At 34.2% G+C, this 16,163-nt stretch overlaps 1 protein-coding gene across 1 annotated transcript in view; it reads left to right on the top strand.

Annotated features, from left to right (window-relative positions):
• RYR2 (ryanodine receptor 2) overlaps positions 1 to 16,163 on the top strand; it is a 529,910-nt gene that overhangs the window by 119,990 nt on the left and 393,757 nt on the right. Inside the window, exon 11 of the mRNA XM_023728152.1 lies at positions 8,313 to 8,387. Coding sequence (XP_023583920.1) covers positions 8,313 to 8,387 — 75 coding nt within the window. The remainder of the gene's footprint in view (positions 1 to 8,312; positions 8,388 to 16,163) is intronic.

Below are 16,163 nucleotides of genomic sequence, written 5' to 3'. Positions count from 1 at the left end.
GAAAGAGGATATATGGGAAACAGAATGACTGAGCCCAGTTTGGAGAGATGAGGAGAATTTTGCAAAGGATACTGAGAAGTAACCAGTGGTGTGGGAAGAAAACCTGGAAAGATACTCTGGTGGTATCTTGGAATCAAAGTGAAAAAAAGACTTCCAAGTCAGAAGGAGTGATTAGCTTTGTCAAATGCTGTTCACTCCTTAAATTATTCAGAAATGTAAAGCACCCTTAAATGCAAATGTCTTCATTATTTTCATTCCCGTCTTTGTTACGGCTTCAACTATTATCAACTTCATTTTGATTACTATAAAGTCTTGTTTTTGCTACGTGCTCATTCTCCTGAAATCCTATCCGTAAATTTTCACATTCTTACTGTATATCTCTGCATGAATTTCATTTGTGACTATGATTCAGATTTATCAAACTTAAATTTATTCTGCCAGAGATATTGTCCTTCTTACGGTCCATAACTTGGTTATCCATGGTAGCCTATTGTGCTTAAAACTTTGACCTCCTTTTTTTTTTAATCTCTCAAATAAAATAAAGACTTTGGTCTTTAAGTCCTATTGATTTTATAGCTGAAATGTCTTTCTTTTTAGACTCCCTCCCTTTGCTGATGCCAGTTTTAAATATGCTCTTCTTGAAATCCTACTCCATATCATGGCATTTAAAACTTTCTGTGATCTGTCCCCCATTCAGAATGATTTCTTCCTGTTCACTCCGTACCCGGCCCACTAGTCTTGTACTTTGAACACAGTATGCTATTCCAAGATTCCGTGTTCTTTCTCATGCACACTGCCATGTTCTCTGAAATATCCTTGTTCCTTTCTTTGACTACTGAATTCTTACTCAGCTTTCAAGTGTGAGCCGAGATATTATCTTCCTCATGAAGCCTTTCCAAAGCCTTCCTCTTTCCCGTGTTCCCCCCTCTTTCCTTTCCTTCCTTCCTTCCTGTCTTTCTTCTCTCCTTCCTTCCTCTCTCCTTCTGTCTCTCCCTCCTTTCCTTCATCTCTTTATATAGTAGTTTTCTCACATTACCTTGTAGCTTTGTTTTGGTCTTTGTGTCTTTCTTACCACATTTCTTACCACATTCTTGGGTGCAGGAAACTTCGTATCTTCATCTTCTTCCAAAAATCTGTAACTAAGTGCTTTGAATATGGCAGATAAGTAATAAGTTTTTTTTTTTTAATTAAATGTAATTATACTTCTAATTTACCTTTGCTTAAAGAAAAGAAAGTTAGCTTTTACTATTTTTTAATTTTTACAATATTTACACATACAAATTTCTATCCCTCTACCTTTCTTTTTCAAGAGAAGCCCCAAAGGTTATGTGAGATAGCCTGATATTATTTTGTGTTGTTCTGAAAAAAATAAAAAAGAAAAGCATTAAAAAGTCTAAAATTTACAATTATCCTCTTTTTAATCCTAATTTATTTTTTCCTATTATTTATTGAGTTTGAGGTTGTTTAATGATATTTTAAATTAATCATTTTATGTATACCAGAAAGGTCCGTAGGTGGCCTAAAGGTTAGCAGTTCAAATCCACCCAGCAGCACTGCAGAAGAAAGGCCTGGCAATCTGCTTCCATCAAGATTACAACCAAGAAAACCCTATGGAGCAGTTCTACTCTGTAACACATAGGGTTGCCGTAAGTGGGAATCTACTCAATGGTAGCCAACAACAACAATGTATACAAAAGGAGAAGATTAATGATGTTTGCTACCCTGATTTTATTTAAGGAGTACATTTTGAAAAACAGTGGTGATTCCTATGTGTACCTATTATGACTTTTATAATATATTTTGTTAAGATCATTAAATAACCACTGTTTTTCAGAGGATAATTGAATCCTGTGATGCATTGTACATTCATTGAACATTAAGTTTGGAAAAATGCTGAAGAATTCTAATACTCTTTTACTACCCTGCATTGCAGTAAGTAAAGTACATTGATACGGCTTTTTTTTTTTTTTTTGTCCCTACAGCATTCTACATTAACATATAATAAGTATATGAATTGGCCAAGGGAATCTTCAGAGGCTGACAAAATACTCTTCTCCATTTTTAACTTGTGTAATTAATTCATTATCAAAATTTGATGTGACTGATTAAATTTTCTTTTATTATTATTGTTCCCTCTTTTGGTGTTCAGCATTTGTTACACACTGTAGCCTCTCTCTTGACAAAAATGAAACCAGAATGTGTACACATTCAGAAAGCAAGAATTTGATTAGCTTCTTCTCAGAGCCCCCATTGCTTTAAAGTCATATGGTGAATGTAAACAAGAAAGAACATTCACTGGGAGCAGAAAAAGAATAAACATCTGTGGTACTGTGGTAACAATTGACTGTAAGCTATTCCATGCTAAAATGACATATAGGTAGTCAGGTAGTTCCCGACTTATGATGGGGTTCTGACGTAAGTCAAATACCTATTTTTTTAGTTTTCATTATTATTGCCTTTTATTATCAGTATCTTTATACATCTGATCTGTATTTGTCTTTGTGGGTTGGAAACATTACGTCTAAGCTGACAGGTATATTTTAATACACAATAAAAAAATAGATCATAAAAATTTACGCTGATGATGAAGAACGGTTGGACGATGTTGGCATTTTGTTAGTTGTGGTAATAACTCCACTTGCGGAAAGTTCTGCATCATCTGAGTTATCCCTGTAAATGGGGACGGTGTTTCTAGTCAGAAAATTAGTGACAGTTGTCTGTATGGTCCTTTTCTTTTTTTCTTCATATATTTCATGGTAATATCTCACTGCTTCCCAAATCTGCCTATTGACTCTAGCGAAGTGATCAGCATTTGGGTCCATGTCTTTAAGCAACTGAAGCCCCTGATTTAGTTTAGAAAAAACTCCAGCTAATCCTTTCACTGTAAATTTTTTTGACAACTTGTCTTCTTCCTTTTCCTCATTATTTCTTTATTCTTCAGCATTTCTTTCCTATTCAAAATCCATTAAGTCCTGATCAATCAGTTACCCTTCCTGGTGATCTATGAGGTATTCCACATCTGCGATATTAAGTTCTAAATCCAGCGTTCTTGCCGTATGAACGATTTTTCCACCTATCTCTTCCATCATATCATCCTGATCAAATGCTTGGAGTGTGTTCACATAACTTGGCAATTTTTTCCATATCCCCTGCATACATTTTCCCATAATTTCCTCCCAGGAAGATGCAATGTTCTAGATACACTGACAGTTGTAAGTGCGTTTCATTGTAACTAGAATACATTGTAAATTGGGGACTTCCTGTATCTACTTCTTCAGGCTTCCTTATGATGAACAAACAAAAGTGAATTGAAAAATGCCCCATTGGTTCTTTTTTGTAATTCCGTGAGGTCGACTGACACAGTGCTGCAACAGGGGGCTCAAGCAGCAACAATTGTGAGAATGGCGCAGGACAGCCAGTGTTTCATTCTGTTGTACTTGGTGTCGCTATAAGTTGGAGCCAGCTCAACAGTACCTAATAACAACCATCATATAAAAATTTATTGGAATTATATGTCAAACCGTCCGGCTTTGAAGTTTGTAAGAACTTGTGGTTTCATTAGTATGCTAGTGTGAGTCTTCTCTGAGCCTCAGATTCTGAAGATCAATTGTGTCAAAGTGCCTGTTACCAAGAAACAAGTGGTTTGACAGTTGAGATAAGATTCAAATTTTATTTTATAGCCAAAAGGACAAAAAACAGCTTAACTACTTTTATTTCAGTGGACAATATTATAATAGTTATGAGAAATAGAATGGATGACATAATAGGAAGAATTTGTACTTGTAACAGGATAACCCTAGGAGGTTTAAAGGGCTTCTTCAGGCAGTTTTATGTGATCAGCCGGAAATATGAGATCCTTAATGAAGCACATTATTTTGGGGAGTGATGTATTATATAGACACAACTTATAGCCTGAAGCCTGGGGTTTTTCAGAGTACTATTGAACATGTTTCATGCTTAGAATTATTAGGTAGGCTTTTTTTTTTTTTTTCCAGTGCTATCCAGTGAAATCACAGTGACTTACTTTTTCAATGCAGAGTTATTTTAACATATTTTCTTTTTGCTCAGTAGCTGTGACGTTCTTTTGGTACACTGCAAAAATAGACTTTGGTGAACAGAGAGCTACATGAGTGCTTTTGTATTTTCCTATCCATTGACCTGCCCCTGAATTTTGACATTATTGGTGCCATTTGCATTAAAATCTTCTGTTAGGATCAGCTCAGAAGGTGCTGTTGCTATGCATCTGTAGATTTTCTTAGGGAATCTTTCTTCCTTATCAGTCTGGAAAGGATATTTGCTCTAAAGATGGTCGTTTAGCTGTATGAATTGAGAGATGACCTCTAATATCATTTGGTAAACTTGCTAGGGTTTAAGACAATTATCATTCTGGACTGTAATTTGATACTTGAGACACATTACACACAAAAGGGACAATCCCATTATAGAACAGGAGGAGTCTTCCTCCAGGAGTTCATGGATTTTCAGAGACTCATTTCTTGTAAGTTTGAACGCCCTTAGTGTCATTTAGGAACCCTGGTGGTGCAGTGATTAATCGCTTGGCTGCTAACCTAAAGGTCAGCGTTTCAGACTCACCAGCTGCTCCGTGGAAGAAAGATACGGCATTCTGCCTCTGTAAAGATTGCAGCCTTGGAAACCTGATGGAGCAGTTCTACTCTGTCCTGTAGGGTTGCTATGTGTTGGAATTGACTTGCCGGCATGCAAGTGTCATTTATGATGGACTGATATTCTTATCATTTTTAGGATCTTGATATCGTGATGCTAACTTTCACCCTGAAATAGCCCATGAAGACTTGATTAGACAAACATTGGCATTCTGGACATGTCTTCAATTTCTATGGAGAAACTCAATGGAATACCAAAGGTTTTCCAGTCAGAAGCACAGAGTTGAAATGGAGTCTTTGTATGTGCCAAAGAAGCATTAAAAATAAAAATAAATAAAAAGAGACATGATTAAAGGCAAAAGGCTCTTCAGGAGACAAAGATATTCAGGAAAGTTGGCTCCAGATAAAGCTAAAAATACTCTAGGGACAAAGTAGCATCCAACTTTTCAATTTACTTTATATTTGTGGTTTTAAATTTTAACTTTCCCCTTATAAAGTCATTAGATTTCTACCTATATAAATAATGAAAGATCATTGTTAGATTTGATCAGTGAAGAAAAGGTTATGAAAGAGTAAAACACTGAAGAAAATCTCTGTTAGCATCGAATGACCATTCTTCATGTATTTTACTATTTATAAACATACACAATTTTATGTAAACATAACCATCATAGTATTCATGCTAATTGTATCTTAGAGACCAATGTATTTTACTTTTCAAGCCAAATTCTTCTAGTCCTTTCCTTATGTAACTAATATTAACACCTTGGTGTACATTCAGCAACTTCTGCACACTCATACAAACATAAACACACATACATACATATGAGATAGATTTATAACTTTCGTTGTTGTGCAGAAAATGTATATCATTTATAATCCTGCATCTTATTTATCTTGTATATTTTTTTTTGGTTTATTTTGTTCTCTATTTAATCTCTTTAGACAATTGTTTAGTTCCTTTATTTTCATTATTTCATCTTTAACAATTAATGGATTGCTAGGCTAAAAATTTTGCCCTGAGTAAATTTTACCTTTGTGACTTTCTTACAAAGTGTTGTTATCATTATATCCTGTGGTGGTTGTTGTGTGCATCGAATTGGTTATTGTGTCTTTGACCCATGAATTATTTATGACAGTTTCTTAATTTTCCAAGTCGTTATTTTTTGGTTATTATTTTAGTACTTGTTTCTAACTTTATTGGTTTTGATCAGAAAATGTTATGTGTAAGAATCTCTACTGTTAAAAATTCTGAAGAAGTTTTCTTTATGGAGAAGTACGAGGTCTTTTTCAAAGGTCAGATTGATTTAAAAATCTACATCCATACCTTGTCACACCTAGGGAGGTACTTCTACTGGCATTTAAATGGTAGAGGCCAGGGATGCTGCAAAACATCCTACAACACACAGAACAGCTCCTGTCACAAAGATTTATCTGGCCCAGACATCAATATGCTGCACTGGGAAACAAATAGATCATGGTTTCCAAACTGTGGCTCCCATTACCACCAGCTGGAGAGCTTAGAAAAATACTGACCCCAGATCTGGTTTAATTGGTCTTTGGCGAGGTTGTGGCGCAGGAGTATTCAGAGCTGTCAATGTGAGTATAACACACCACAATTGAAAAATCACTGCTTTGCCCAGTGATCATTGTTACTAGGTTGTAATGATGGATCAGGCTGCTTCTGGATTTACTGATCAATTTTAATGTCACAAAAATATACAACAAGAAGTTATGTGCCTCCTGATGTGACATAATAGGAAGTATAAAACACTAATTTCAGAAATGTTTTTGCCAAAAAATCAAACGTGAACGTAATAAGCTTCTAGATTTTTAAAACTACCTGCCAATTTAGAGGTGCATATTAAAAAAACACCATAGAGATGTAAGTATCAAAATCCAAAATGTAAAAACTACTAAGGAATGAATGATAAAATAAATGGTAAGAAGGAAAAAAAAAAAAAAAGAGGAAAGACACCTAACCAATACATGCATCTTGTTTGGATCTTGATTTGAAAAAATAACTGAAAAAAGACATTTGTGAGACAATTTGGGGAAAATTGAATACTGACAAGATATTTGATAATGTCAAAGAACTACTAGGATTGCGTGCAGGGGTACCTAAAAGGTTATATTACAATATATCATATACATATTATTATATATTGTTGGTGGTGTTAGTTGCCCTTTAATCAATTCCAACTCATGGCAGCCCCATGTGTGCAGAGTGGAACTACTCCATAGGGTTTTCAAGGTTGTGACCTTCTGGAAGCCGATCACCAGGCCTGTCTTCTGAGGTACCTCTGGGTGGGTTTGAACAGCTAACCTTTTGGCTAATAGTCAAGTGCTCAACTGTTTGCGCCACCCAGGGACCTGCATATTATAATTATCGGAATGTAATTATAGTGTTAGAAAAACCGTCAAGACAGTAGGATTTCCCATAGTGTCCTCAGTGATTTAAAAAAAAAGTCCATTGGATTTGGTAAGTTGAAGGTCACGTGGCTGATGGAGAAGTGGGTCCGGAAGCAAGATTGAAGGGCACTGAAGACTGACAGGAGGGGACATTGAGTCAGAAAAGAGGATAGAGCAGAAGAGGGAAATGTGGTCAGACATGTTGTCATGTTTGGGACAGGCAGCTTGCACGTGTTTAAATGATGAGAAGGACCCAATAGAGAGGGAAATGGTGAATTCTCTGAGAAGAAACAGCCATGTGCATAAGATATCTGGGATAAAATAGAGACCTCTAGTGGATGGTGGAAACCCTGGTGGTGTAATAGTTAAGAGTGATGGCTGCTCACCAAAAGGTCGGGAGTTCAAATCCACTAGGCGCCTCTTGGAAATTCCAGGGGCAGTTCTACTCTGTCCTATAGGGTATCCATGAATTGGAATCAACTCGACGGCAACAGGTTTGTTTTTTTTTGGGGGGGGGTCTCCTTAAAACAATCTCGAGGGACTTGTACAAAGACTAATTTGTATAATATATATAAATTACTTAGTATATGTCCAGCATGTTAACAAATTATTATTCGGAGAGCTTTGAATTTTGTGTGTGTGAGATATGCATCTGAAAAATTTATTTTTGTGATTTTTTTTTTGTTGATATTTATAGTTTTCTATCTTTTATCATTTTGCAGCTTGTTATATTTGAACATGAAAAATTATTATTCTTACATTTCTTTAAAATGTTTTAAAGCTCTGAAACAATTTAGAACTGTAAATATTTATATGCATTGTGTTGAAACAGTAATATATTAAAATACACATAAAGTCATAGCTAAGTACTGTCAGGGGCCTAAGTTAAATGAGTAAGGTGACTCTATTCTTGGTTGAGAGAGAGAGAAAGAGAAGATGAGAGAAAGAGAATGATAGAATATGTTTAAATCAAATGTTTATTCTGGACAAACTTATGCTGATCACTTCTATTGTTATTTAGTTATTTTTATTTCCAGCTCTATTATCTCCTGCCAAAAAGTATGACTTTAACTGTTTATCCACAAGCTTTTCCCCATAGGGTTTCCAAGGAGTACCTGGTGCATTTGAACTGCCGACCTTTAGGTTAGCAGCTATAGTGCTTAACCACTACATCACCAGGGTTTCCTCTCTTTTAATTAGGTTGAAAAATAAATAGAGTTCAAAAAATGAAGCATGTTAAACTTCTGTTAAACCGATGGTCTTTTTTTTTTTTAACAGAAATGTTCATTATGAAGGTGGTGCCGTATCTGTTCATGCACGTTCCCTGTGGAGACTAGAGACACTAAGAGTTGCGTAAGTAGAACTTCTAAGCCCAGCCTAATACTCTAAGTTACAAAATAAGTCTAGGGTTCTTGACCTGTGCGTCTGTGTAAAATGGTCATGCTAACAACAACAAACACCGAGAAGGTGGTGGACAGTTTCTCTCTCCTCTTTTCCCCTTCCTCCTACCTTTACTTACCCTACCTTTACTTTTCTTTCATTATCGTAGGTAGAGCAGATGGTAAAGTGGAGAAATATGCAGTGCTTTTGTACAATCTGCTTTTGCCCCCAGCCCTGATTTGTTTTTGTAACATCATCTCATCCAGACCATACACCTCCTGGCAGAAAGTGCTGCTAGAACAGAGTGATGTAAGGTCTGGAGACAGGACAAGTTGTTTGCAAGTCTTTTGCACATTTAAAGTCTGATGGACTCTAGACTTAACCTTCTAAAGGCACATGTAAAACAGAGGAAACTTCAACATGAATGAGAGTAAAAGAGTCATCACTGACAGTCATCATCTTTAGCACAAATAGCTTGATAGCTGAATAGGAAATCTGGATTGTAACACAGAGTCACCATGTATTCATTATAGTAACAGATAGATAGATAGATAGGTTTTTTTTTTGTTTGTTTGTTTTTTTATATTAATATTAGCCTTTAATTAATTTTTAAAAATACATATTAACTTAACATTTCTTTTAATTAAAATAGGCTTAACAATTTTTACTGATTTGATTGACTTCTAAACCTTCTTCTCCCCACCCCCCCAAAAAAAACCAATGATCAAGCTCATATGTTTTGACAGACACCTGTTTTACTTTTCACTCAGATAATATCAGAAAGATTTAGCCTGGGAGACTTGGGTGAGATTAAGCAATTATTTCGAACTCTAGTTAGTCACAATTTACAGATGTGGTTCTGCAGATGGTGACATAGATAGGTTTTTTGTTTTCAGTGACTGATGTCATGCTTCATCTTCAAAAAGCTCTTTGGAGATCGGTTTTTAGTTCCTTTAAATAAATACAATATTAATGATAAAGTGTCATTTTGAACTATTTTGAATAGAATAAAATATCAATAAGCTTTTTTTAAAAAAAAAAATGACTGGGAGGTATAATGGGTTAATTGTCACTTTCCAAAATATGTGTTAGAAGTCTAACTCTTTTGCCTGTGGAAGTAATCTTGTTTGGGAATAGGGTTTTCTTTGTTATGTTAATAAGGCAAGATTAGTGTAGGATGCGTCCTAAACCTAATTACTTCTGAGTTATAAAAAAAGCAGATTAGACACAGAAGCGAGTACACACTGGGGAAGACCATGTGAGGATCATCAAGAACCCGGGAAGATCCAGGGCTACAGATAAGGAAGGAATCAACATGGATGAGATCCTGATTTGGAATTTTAGCTTCTAGAACTGTGAGAAAATACATTTCTGGTCTTTAAAGCCACCCATTTGTGTTATTTCTGTTACAACAGCACTAGGAATCTAAGACAGAAGGTTCAGTCCTTTGCCTAAAAAGGGATAAGTTTTCAATGGATTTATTACCTATTATATCGCAGTTTTAAGAAATTATTGATTTTAGGATTATACACTCCATGGATGGTAATGCAAGACCATTTCACTGTAGAATACCTGTCATTATAGATCTGTTTTTGGAGATTATTGCTTATCTAATGGTGATTAAAACCATTTAGTGGTATTCATTTGTTTTTGCTTACATATTCCATAAAATAATTTTGAATAAAACATCTCTTTGTACATTGTAAAGTTGACATAGAAATTTTTTTATTGCATGCATGTTTAAATAGATATGTAGACTACAATTTCAAGTGTACGATCAGTAGTGACTTTTTTAAAAAAAAATGGTTACACCACTCTTTTAACAGTATCCAATTAACTATAAGTATCACTGTGATTTAATAACCACCATCCTTTATTTAAAAATACATGAACATGGTCTTTTTTAACAGTAAAATATATGTATTTTATCTTTCTCTCCTTGAAATTATGTTTCTATTACTCTCCTATGACAGAATTTTATTCCGAAGTAATATATTTTTATGATCAAAAGACTTTTTTTGCTCACTCTATCATATGCCTATGTGACAAAAATATGTATATAAATTAAATTCTTTTTTGTTTCTTGTGACAGTAAGCCTAAAACTTTAAAAAGTACTGAATTGCACATGTAGGAATTGTTGAGCTGGTGTGTGTTCTGCTGTATACATTCTTAACAACAAAAAACAAATTATTAAAAAACAAAATAAAATAAAACCAAATATGATTCAAAACTTTGAAAATACTTCTATATTAATATCATTAATTAATCAAAATATTAAATTCCTTCTATATGAATACACAGTTAATCATAACCACCTATATATGAAAACTTTTGGTAAATCTTGGACTTAAAATTTAATTGCAAATGCATCTCTTAATGGGATGGATGAGGAGGAGGGTTATGGTGTCTTGGTTAAGAGTATGCGTAGACATCCAATATTTCAGATTATTTCCTTTTTTTCAGACTCAGAGGTTTTTACCATGGATGAAAAATGAGTCTTTTTTTTTTTTTGTACATTGGGGAAAAAAAAAGACAAATAACAGTGTAGTGGGAAAGAAAAACTAGCACAATCTCCTGCCCGCTAGTAAATTCTCAGCAGCTCAACAGAATTTGAGAATCTGGATACTGAATTTTTTAAAACTATTCATGCTCACAAGGGTGGGGGAGGTCACATATCCTAGTATGCATACCACTGCTTTAGAGAAATTTTAGTACATGTTCATAAGGAGAGTAAATGAGTATTCATAGTAGTTAAATGTATAATAGCAAAAACTTGAAAACAACCTAAATTTCTATCAATAGAAAACATAATTGTGACGTAGTCATTAAATGACTATTATGCGGTAGTTAAAATGAATAAAATGCAGTTAAATATCTAAACTTGGATGAATTTTACAACCAAAATGTTTCACAAGAAAGTAGTTTTCAAAAGGATATGTACACTATGATGCCATTTATAGAAAGTTTGAAAACAAAGCTGTGTATAATTTTAGATATACATATATGTGGTAAAGGTGTAAGTAGTATAAGTACATTCAGTAGAATGATAAATATCCAAATTTAATATACAGGTTAACTCTGGAATGAGACTTCATTTTGTTTTTAATATCATAACTTAAGGTAGGTATTGGGTACATACAGGTGTTCATTATATTAGCTTTTATATCTTTTGAGTATTTCAAACATTTATTTAGGTGAGTGAAAATGAGGTGGTGCAGGAAGTAGAGACAGTTTATGTGAGGCTTGGCTATTAATGGGGTCAGTGAAAAGGGATGGCAGCTGGAAGATAATGAGGAGACAAGGAGAAGATGTTTTGGTAAAATTATGTGAGGTACATAAATTTTTCATGGAAAAAATAGTGCAGTCAATTTGGCAGTCTGTAAGCATAGCTTATTTGGGTATACTGTAAATGAAAACAACCATCTTGGCAGACATAGGTTGAGTCTAAGAGGCAGGGTTTTTTAGACAAGTAAACTAACAACTTCAGGTCTCACAATTGCCAAGAACTGTGAAGGACCTGAGAGTTTTACCCTACCTGCAAGCTAACAAATTAACCTGCCAAAATTTCTTACATGCTGGGAGAAGACACGAGACTCCTGGGTCAGAGACAAGACGTTATTACTCAAAGCACAGCAGGCATCATGAACTTCATGTTTACCTCAGTTCCCCTTACACCTCAACGCCAGGAGAGCAATGAGGACTGGGCCTAGGTAGATGCTGTGCTGACAGGGTTTGTGTTACAAGTAAGGAACCTTGAGCTTGGGAGACTCAATTGTTGAAAGGGGCTGCTAGCAGCCCTGCCCAACCTTTGCCCTAAAGGGAGACATTATCTTTATTATGCCAGTCGGGAAGCAAATCTGCTTCTTCCCCAGAGGGCAACACTATCTATTTTACAAGGCTATACAAACATCCTTGAGAAGATCATCCAGAAAAAAGCTGTCAATGTCTTTTGCTAGGAAGATGTACAGAAATGCAAGAGACCTATGGAGAATGCCTCCCAACAACAGTATGCCAACTAAAATTCGTCATTTACATGGAGGGCAAAACCAAAGATAAAAAAAGAACAAACCCATTGCTATCAAGTCAATTCCAACTTACAGGCACCCTATAGGGAAGAGTGGAACTACCTCGTGAGGTTTCCAAGGAGTGGCTGGTGGATTCGAACTGCCAACTTTTTGCTTAGCAGCCATTGCTCTTAACCCGTGCCATCAGAGCAAAGGGGAAGACTTTTTTTTTTTAATATCCTTTCATTGAACTGTTGAAAATAGGAGCTCTCAGGGTCAGTGCAACCACAAGTTTTTAGATGCTCTTGAGCACAGGATACCAACACCTATGAAAAATATGAGAGGAAAAAGAGGCGACAGACGTATGAGACAAAAGGAAAGAAACTCATAGGTTTCGTATGCTAGGTAAATTACTCAGAGAATTCAGAGAAAGGGGCTTTTCAAATATAGACATATATTTCCTTTATCCTGTGTATTTTAGAAATGACAGCTCATTGGAGAAATGGCATATATATGACGAAATGGTCAAAAAAAGTGAAGAGAGGTTTTGTTGCTTTTATAAAACAGATTCCAGATGTGTTTTCAAAATTTATAGGTATACCTGTCCTTCATGATTGTGTGCTTAAACAAATGAATGTTTTTATGAAAAGATGAGGCCCCAAATCCGTCTAAATTTTATAGTTTAAAAAAAATTGCATGAGAACTTCTGAAAAGCTGATGGGATCTCATTTTTACCACCAGGCAGTATTATTGATGAGAAGTGATTAAAAAAATCTAGGTTGTTCTGCATTCCTTCATACACTTTTCCATTAAGTGATCTTGATCCTATTTTTATACTACAGGCTTGTTTGAAGTTATGAAATAGAAAGTTTGAAATTTATTTGAATTTGAATGACTTATATATAGAAAGGGCATGGCCCCATAGTTAGGTTTGGTAGAAGTGAACTGGGGTACTTTACCATCACAGTTATTTTTTGATAATGCTAATTACCTCTCAGAATCCAGTTTATGCTGCAGGAATTTAACTCCAGAAGGAAGAGTGGTAGTTTTGCAACCATTAAAAAAATTAAAGAGAAATGTTATTGCTGTATAGTGTGACCCTTGATTAATACCATTTTCCTTTCCTGCCTACAGTAAGGAAGCAGGAGGTTCATATATAATGAATATAATTATTTTAAAGACTTTTTTTTTCTACTGAGGTGAATCTTTGAACTACTTTGGGTTTCATTGTAAATATGCAAAATAAATTGCATACAGTTTGTGTTTTGCTATAAGAAATGTCTGCATAATTACTAATTTTTACTTATAGTTAGAAAATTATACTAAAAAATCCTGCTGATGTTTATAATAGAACTATACTTTCAAACCCAATGTTGATATTACACTATTTAAGATACTCCTATCTTCTCTTATAGAGACCCCAAATTACGAAGTTGTTATAATTTACGTGGCCCAGTCATTATATGTTTTATATTCTATATTTTACAAATAAAATAAATGTTGTTAAAAGTGTTTCAGTGTTGTGACCATTTTAATTAAATAAGTTTTAAAGTAGGGAGTTAAATTTAACAGAAAATACTTCCCTATATTTTACCCCACGGCCAAGTTATAAGAACATCGTAACTAAGGTATATGCTATTTGCTATATTAATATATGTCATGTATAGTTTAGATTCCAGTGTTTCTAATATGCTACAGATCAGCAAAATTAAAGATTGACATATTGTGAACAGTTACCAAATGCTCCCCATTTCCTTTGAGGCAATTTCAATTAAATGTAGATAATACATTGGGAACAGTTTTCTGATGTGTTATGGTAGGGGATCGCTTTAAGTAACTTTAATACTGTCACTATTTTCAGTTTTTACTAAACATTACTTTCTTGCCCCTTAATTCTCCTGGGCTTGCCCTTTCTTTTGGGCTGTGGACATGAGACAAGGCTAATTTGAGTGCCTATAAGCTAAGGAAAATGGCTTAGACTTTACAATTATTTTGCTGAAAACTGATCAAATTCATTCCATTTCTACCAGACTCCCCTTGGAGTTCTTGTACATGCAAGGCCAATTTAATGGATCTGAGCTTAGTATCCAGAACACCCTCAAGAAATTCTGGTAAAAAGTATGTATTTGGTCCAAATTTTGTACTGTTTTGAAAATGAAGACATTTTTCCATGATGATTAAGATGAATCATTATTGGAAAGATTTTTCAAATGCTTCTTCAGATGTGTTTTTTTCATAGTATTTGCAAACAATACGCTTAATTTTTCAAGAGTAGAATAAACAAAGCTTATTACCAAACTAAAAATCTTTTAATATGCTGTTGTTGGTAGACAAATTTTATTTTTTATTTTTATGACAATTCTGCGTTATTATCAGCGTTTATTGGCACATGGTTATTAATTTAGTTGTGAGACTTCTCCAAATTGTTTTATAAACAAATCCATGTAAAAATGAACTTATTACATCATTCTACTGTTAATGTTCCATGCTAGTGTCTCAAGTAGAAAATCCAGGTTAGAAAAATAACACAGAATTGATGTATATAGTTAATTCACATTGGTAAGCTTGAAGAAAAAGTTCTCAGTTTGTAGAGTAAAAAGATGTTTAATGAATAGGTATTAAAACAAGTTTATTAATAAAAACATTAAGGAAATTCTTCACATCTTTACTTTTTATCTATTTGATTCATTGCATATTAATAAAATCTACTCTAATTGTCTCCTAATAAATTATCTTTGAATTTCTATTTCTTCTGTTTCGTTTTCTAATTGTTTTGACATGTGAAGCTTTATGACATACATTCTTTCACAGTATACTTTTTCCCTTTATAAAATATCTGTCTGTATCCTTTTTATACTGTTTGCCTTCAATTTTAATGTCTAATACCAAGTTTGGCATCATTATTTTCTTTTGATTTTCATTTGCATGGTAATTTTTTTCACTCATTTATTGATTTTTATTGTGCTATGTACTATATAGCAAACATTTACCATTTCAACATTTTTTACACATACAATTCAGTGACATTAATTATGCTCATCATGTTGTGCAACCATCCACACTGTTTCCAAATTTTTCCATCACTCTTAACAGAAGTTCAGTGCCCCCTTAGCAATGACTCTTTCTTCTTCCATCCCACTTCTGGGAACAACTAATAAGCTTTGTACATTTGCCTATTCTAGATATTTCATATAAGTGGGATCATACAATATATGTCCTTTGTGACTGACTTATTTCAGCATGTTTTCACAGTTCATCCATGTCATAGCATGTATCAGGACTTCATTTCTCTCCATGGCTGAGTAATATTCCATTGAATGAATATACTGCATATTGTTCATCCATTCATCTGTTGATGGACAATTAGGTTATTTCCATATTTTGGCGATTGTGAATAATCCTGCAATCACTTATTTATTTTTAGTCATCTTGAATTGTTTGATTTTAAGTATGTCTCCTGTCAGTAATATATAGGCAGTCCTTGCGTTGCCCAGTGCTGTGCTAACTGAAACTCATGGTATCGGAACTGGGTCTTCTCTCTGCCCAAGGGTGCAGGCATAGTTCTGAAATGTATGACTTTACCGTACAATGAGGGAACTGCCTGCCTGTATCTAGATTTTGGTTTTCTATTCTATCTGAAAGTTATATTTTTTAAAAGCAGATTTTAATAATCATAACATTCTTATTTTATTTCTTTTCTGCAACTTTATATTTTGTGATTATTATAATTTTTTTTCTTTTTTT

This window comes from Trichechus manatus, unplaced genomic scaffold (assembly GCF_000243295.1).
Source record: "Trichechus manatus latirostris isolate Lorelei unplaced genomic scaffold, TriManLat1.0 scaffold00021, whole genome shotgun sequence".
Classification (NCBI taxonomy): Eukaryota; Metazoa; Chordata; class Mammalia; order Sirenia; family Trichechidae; genus Trichechus; species Trichechus manatus.
Note: the sequence above shows the minus strand (reverse complement) of the source record. Positions and strands in the feature narration are given on the sequence as shown.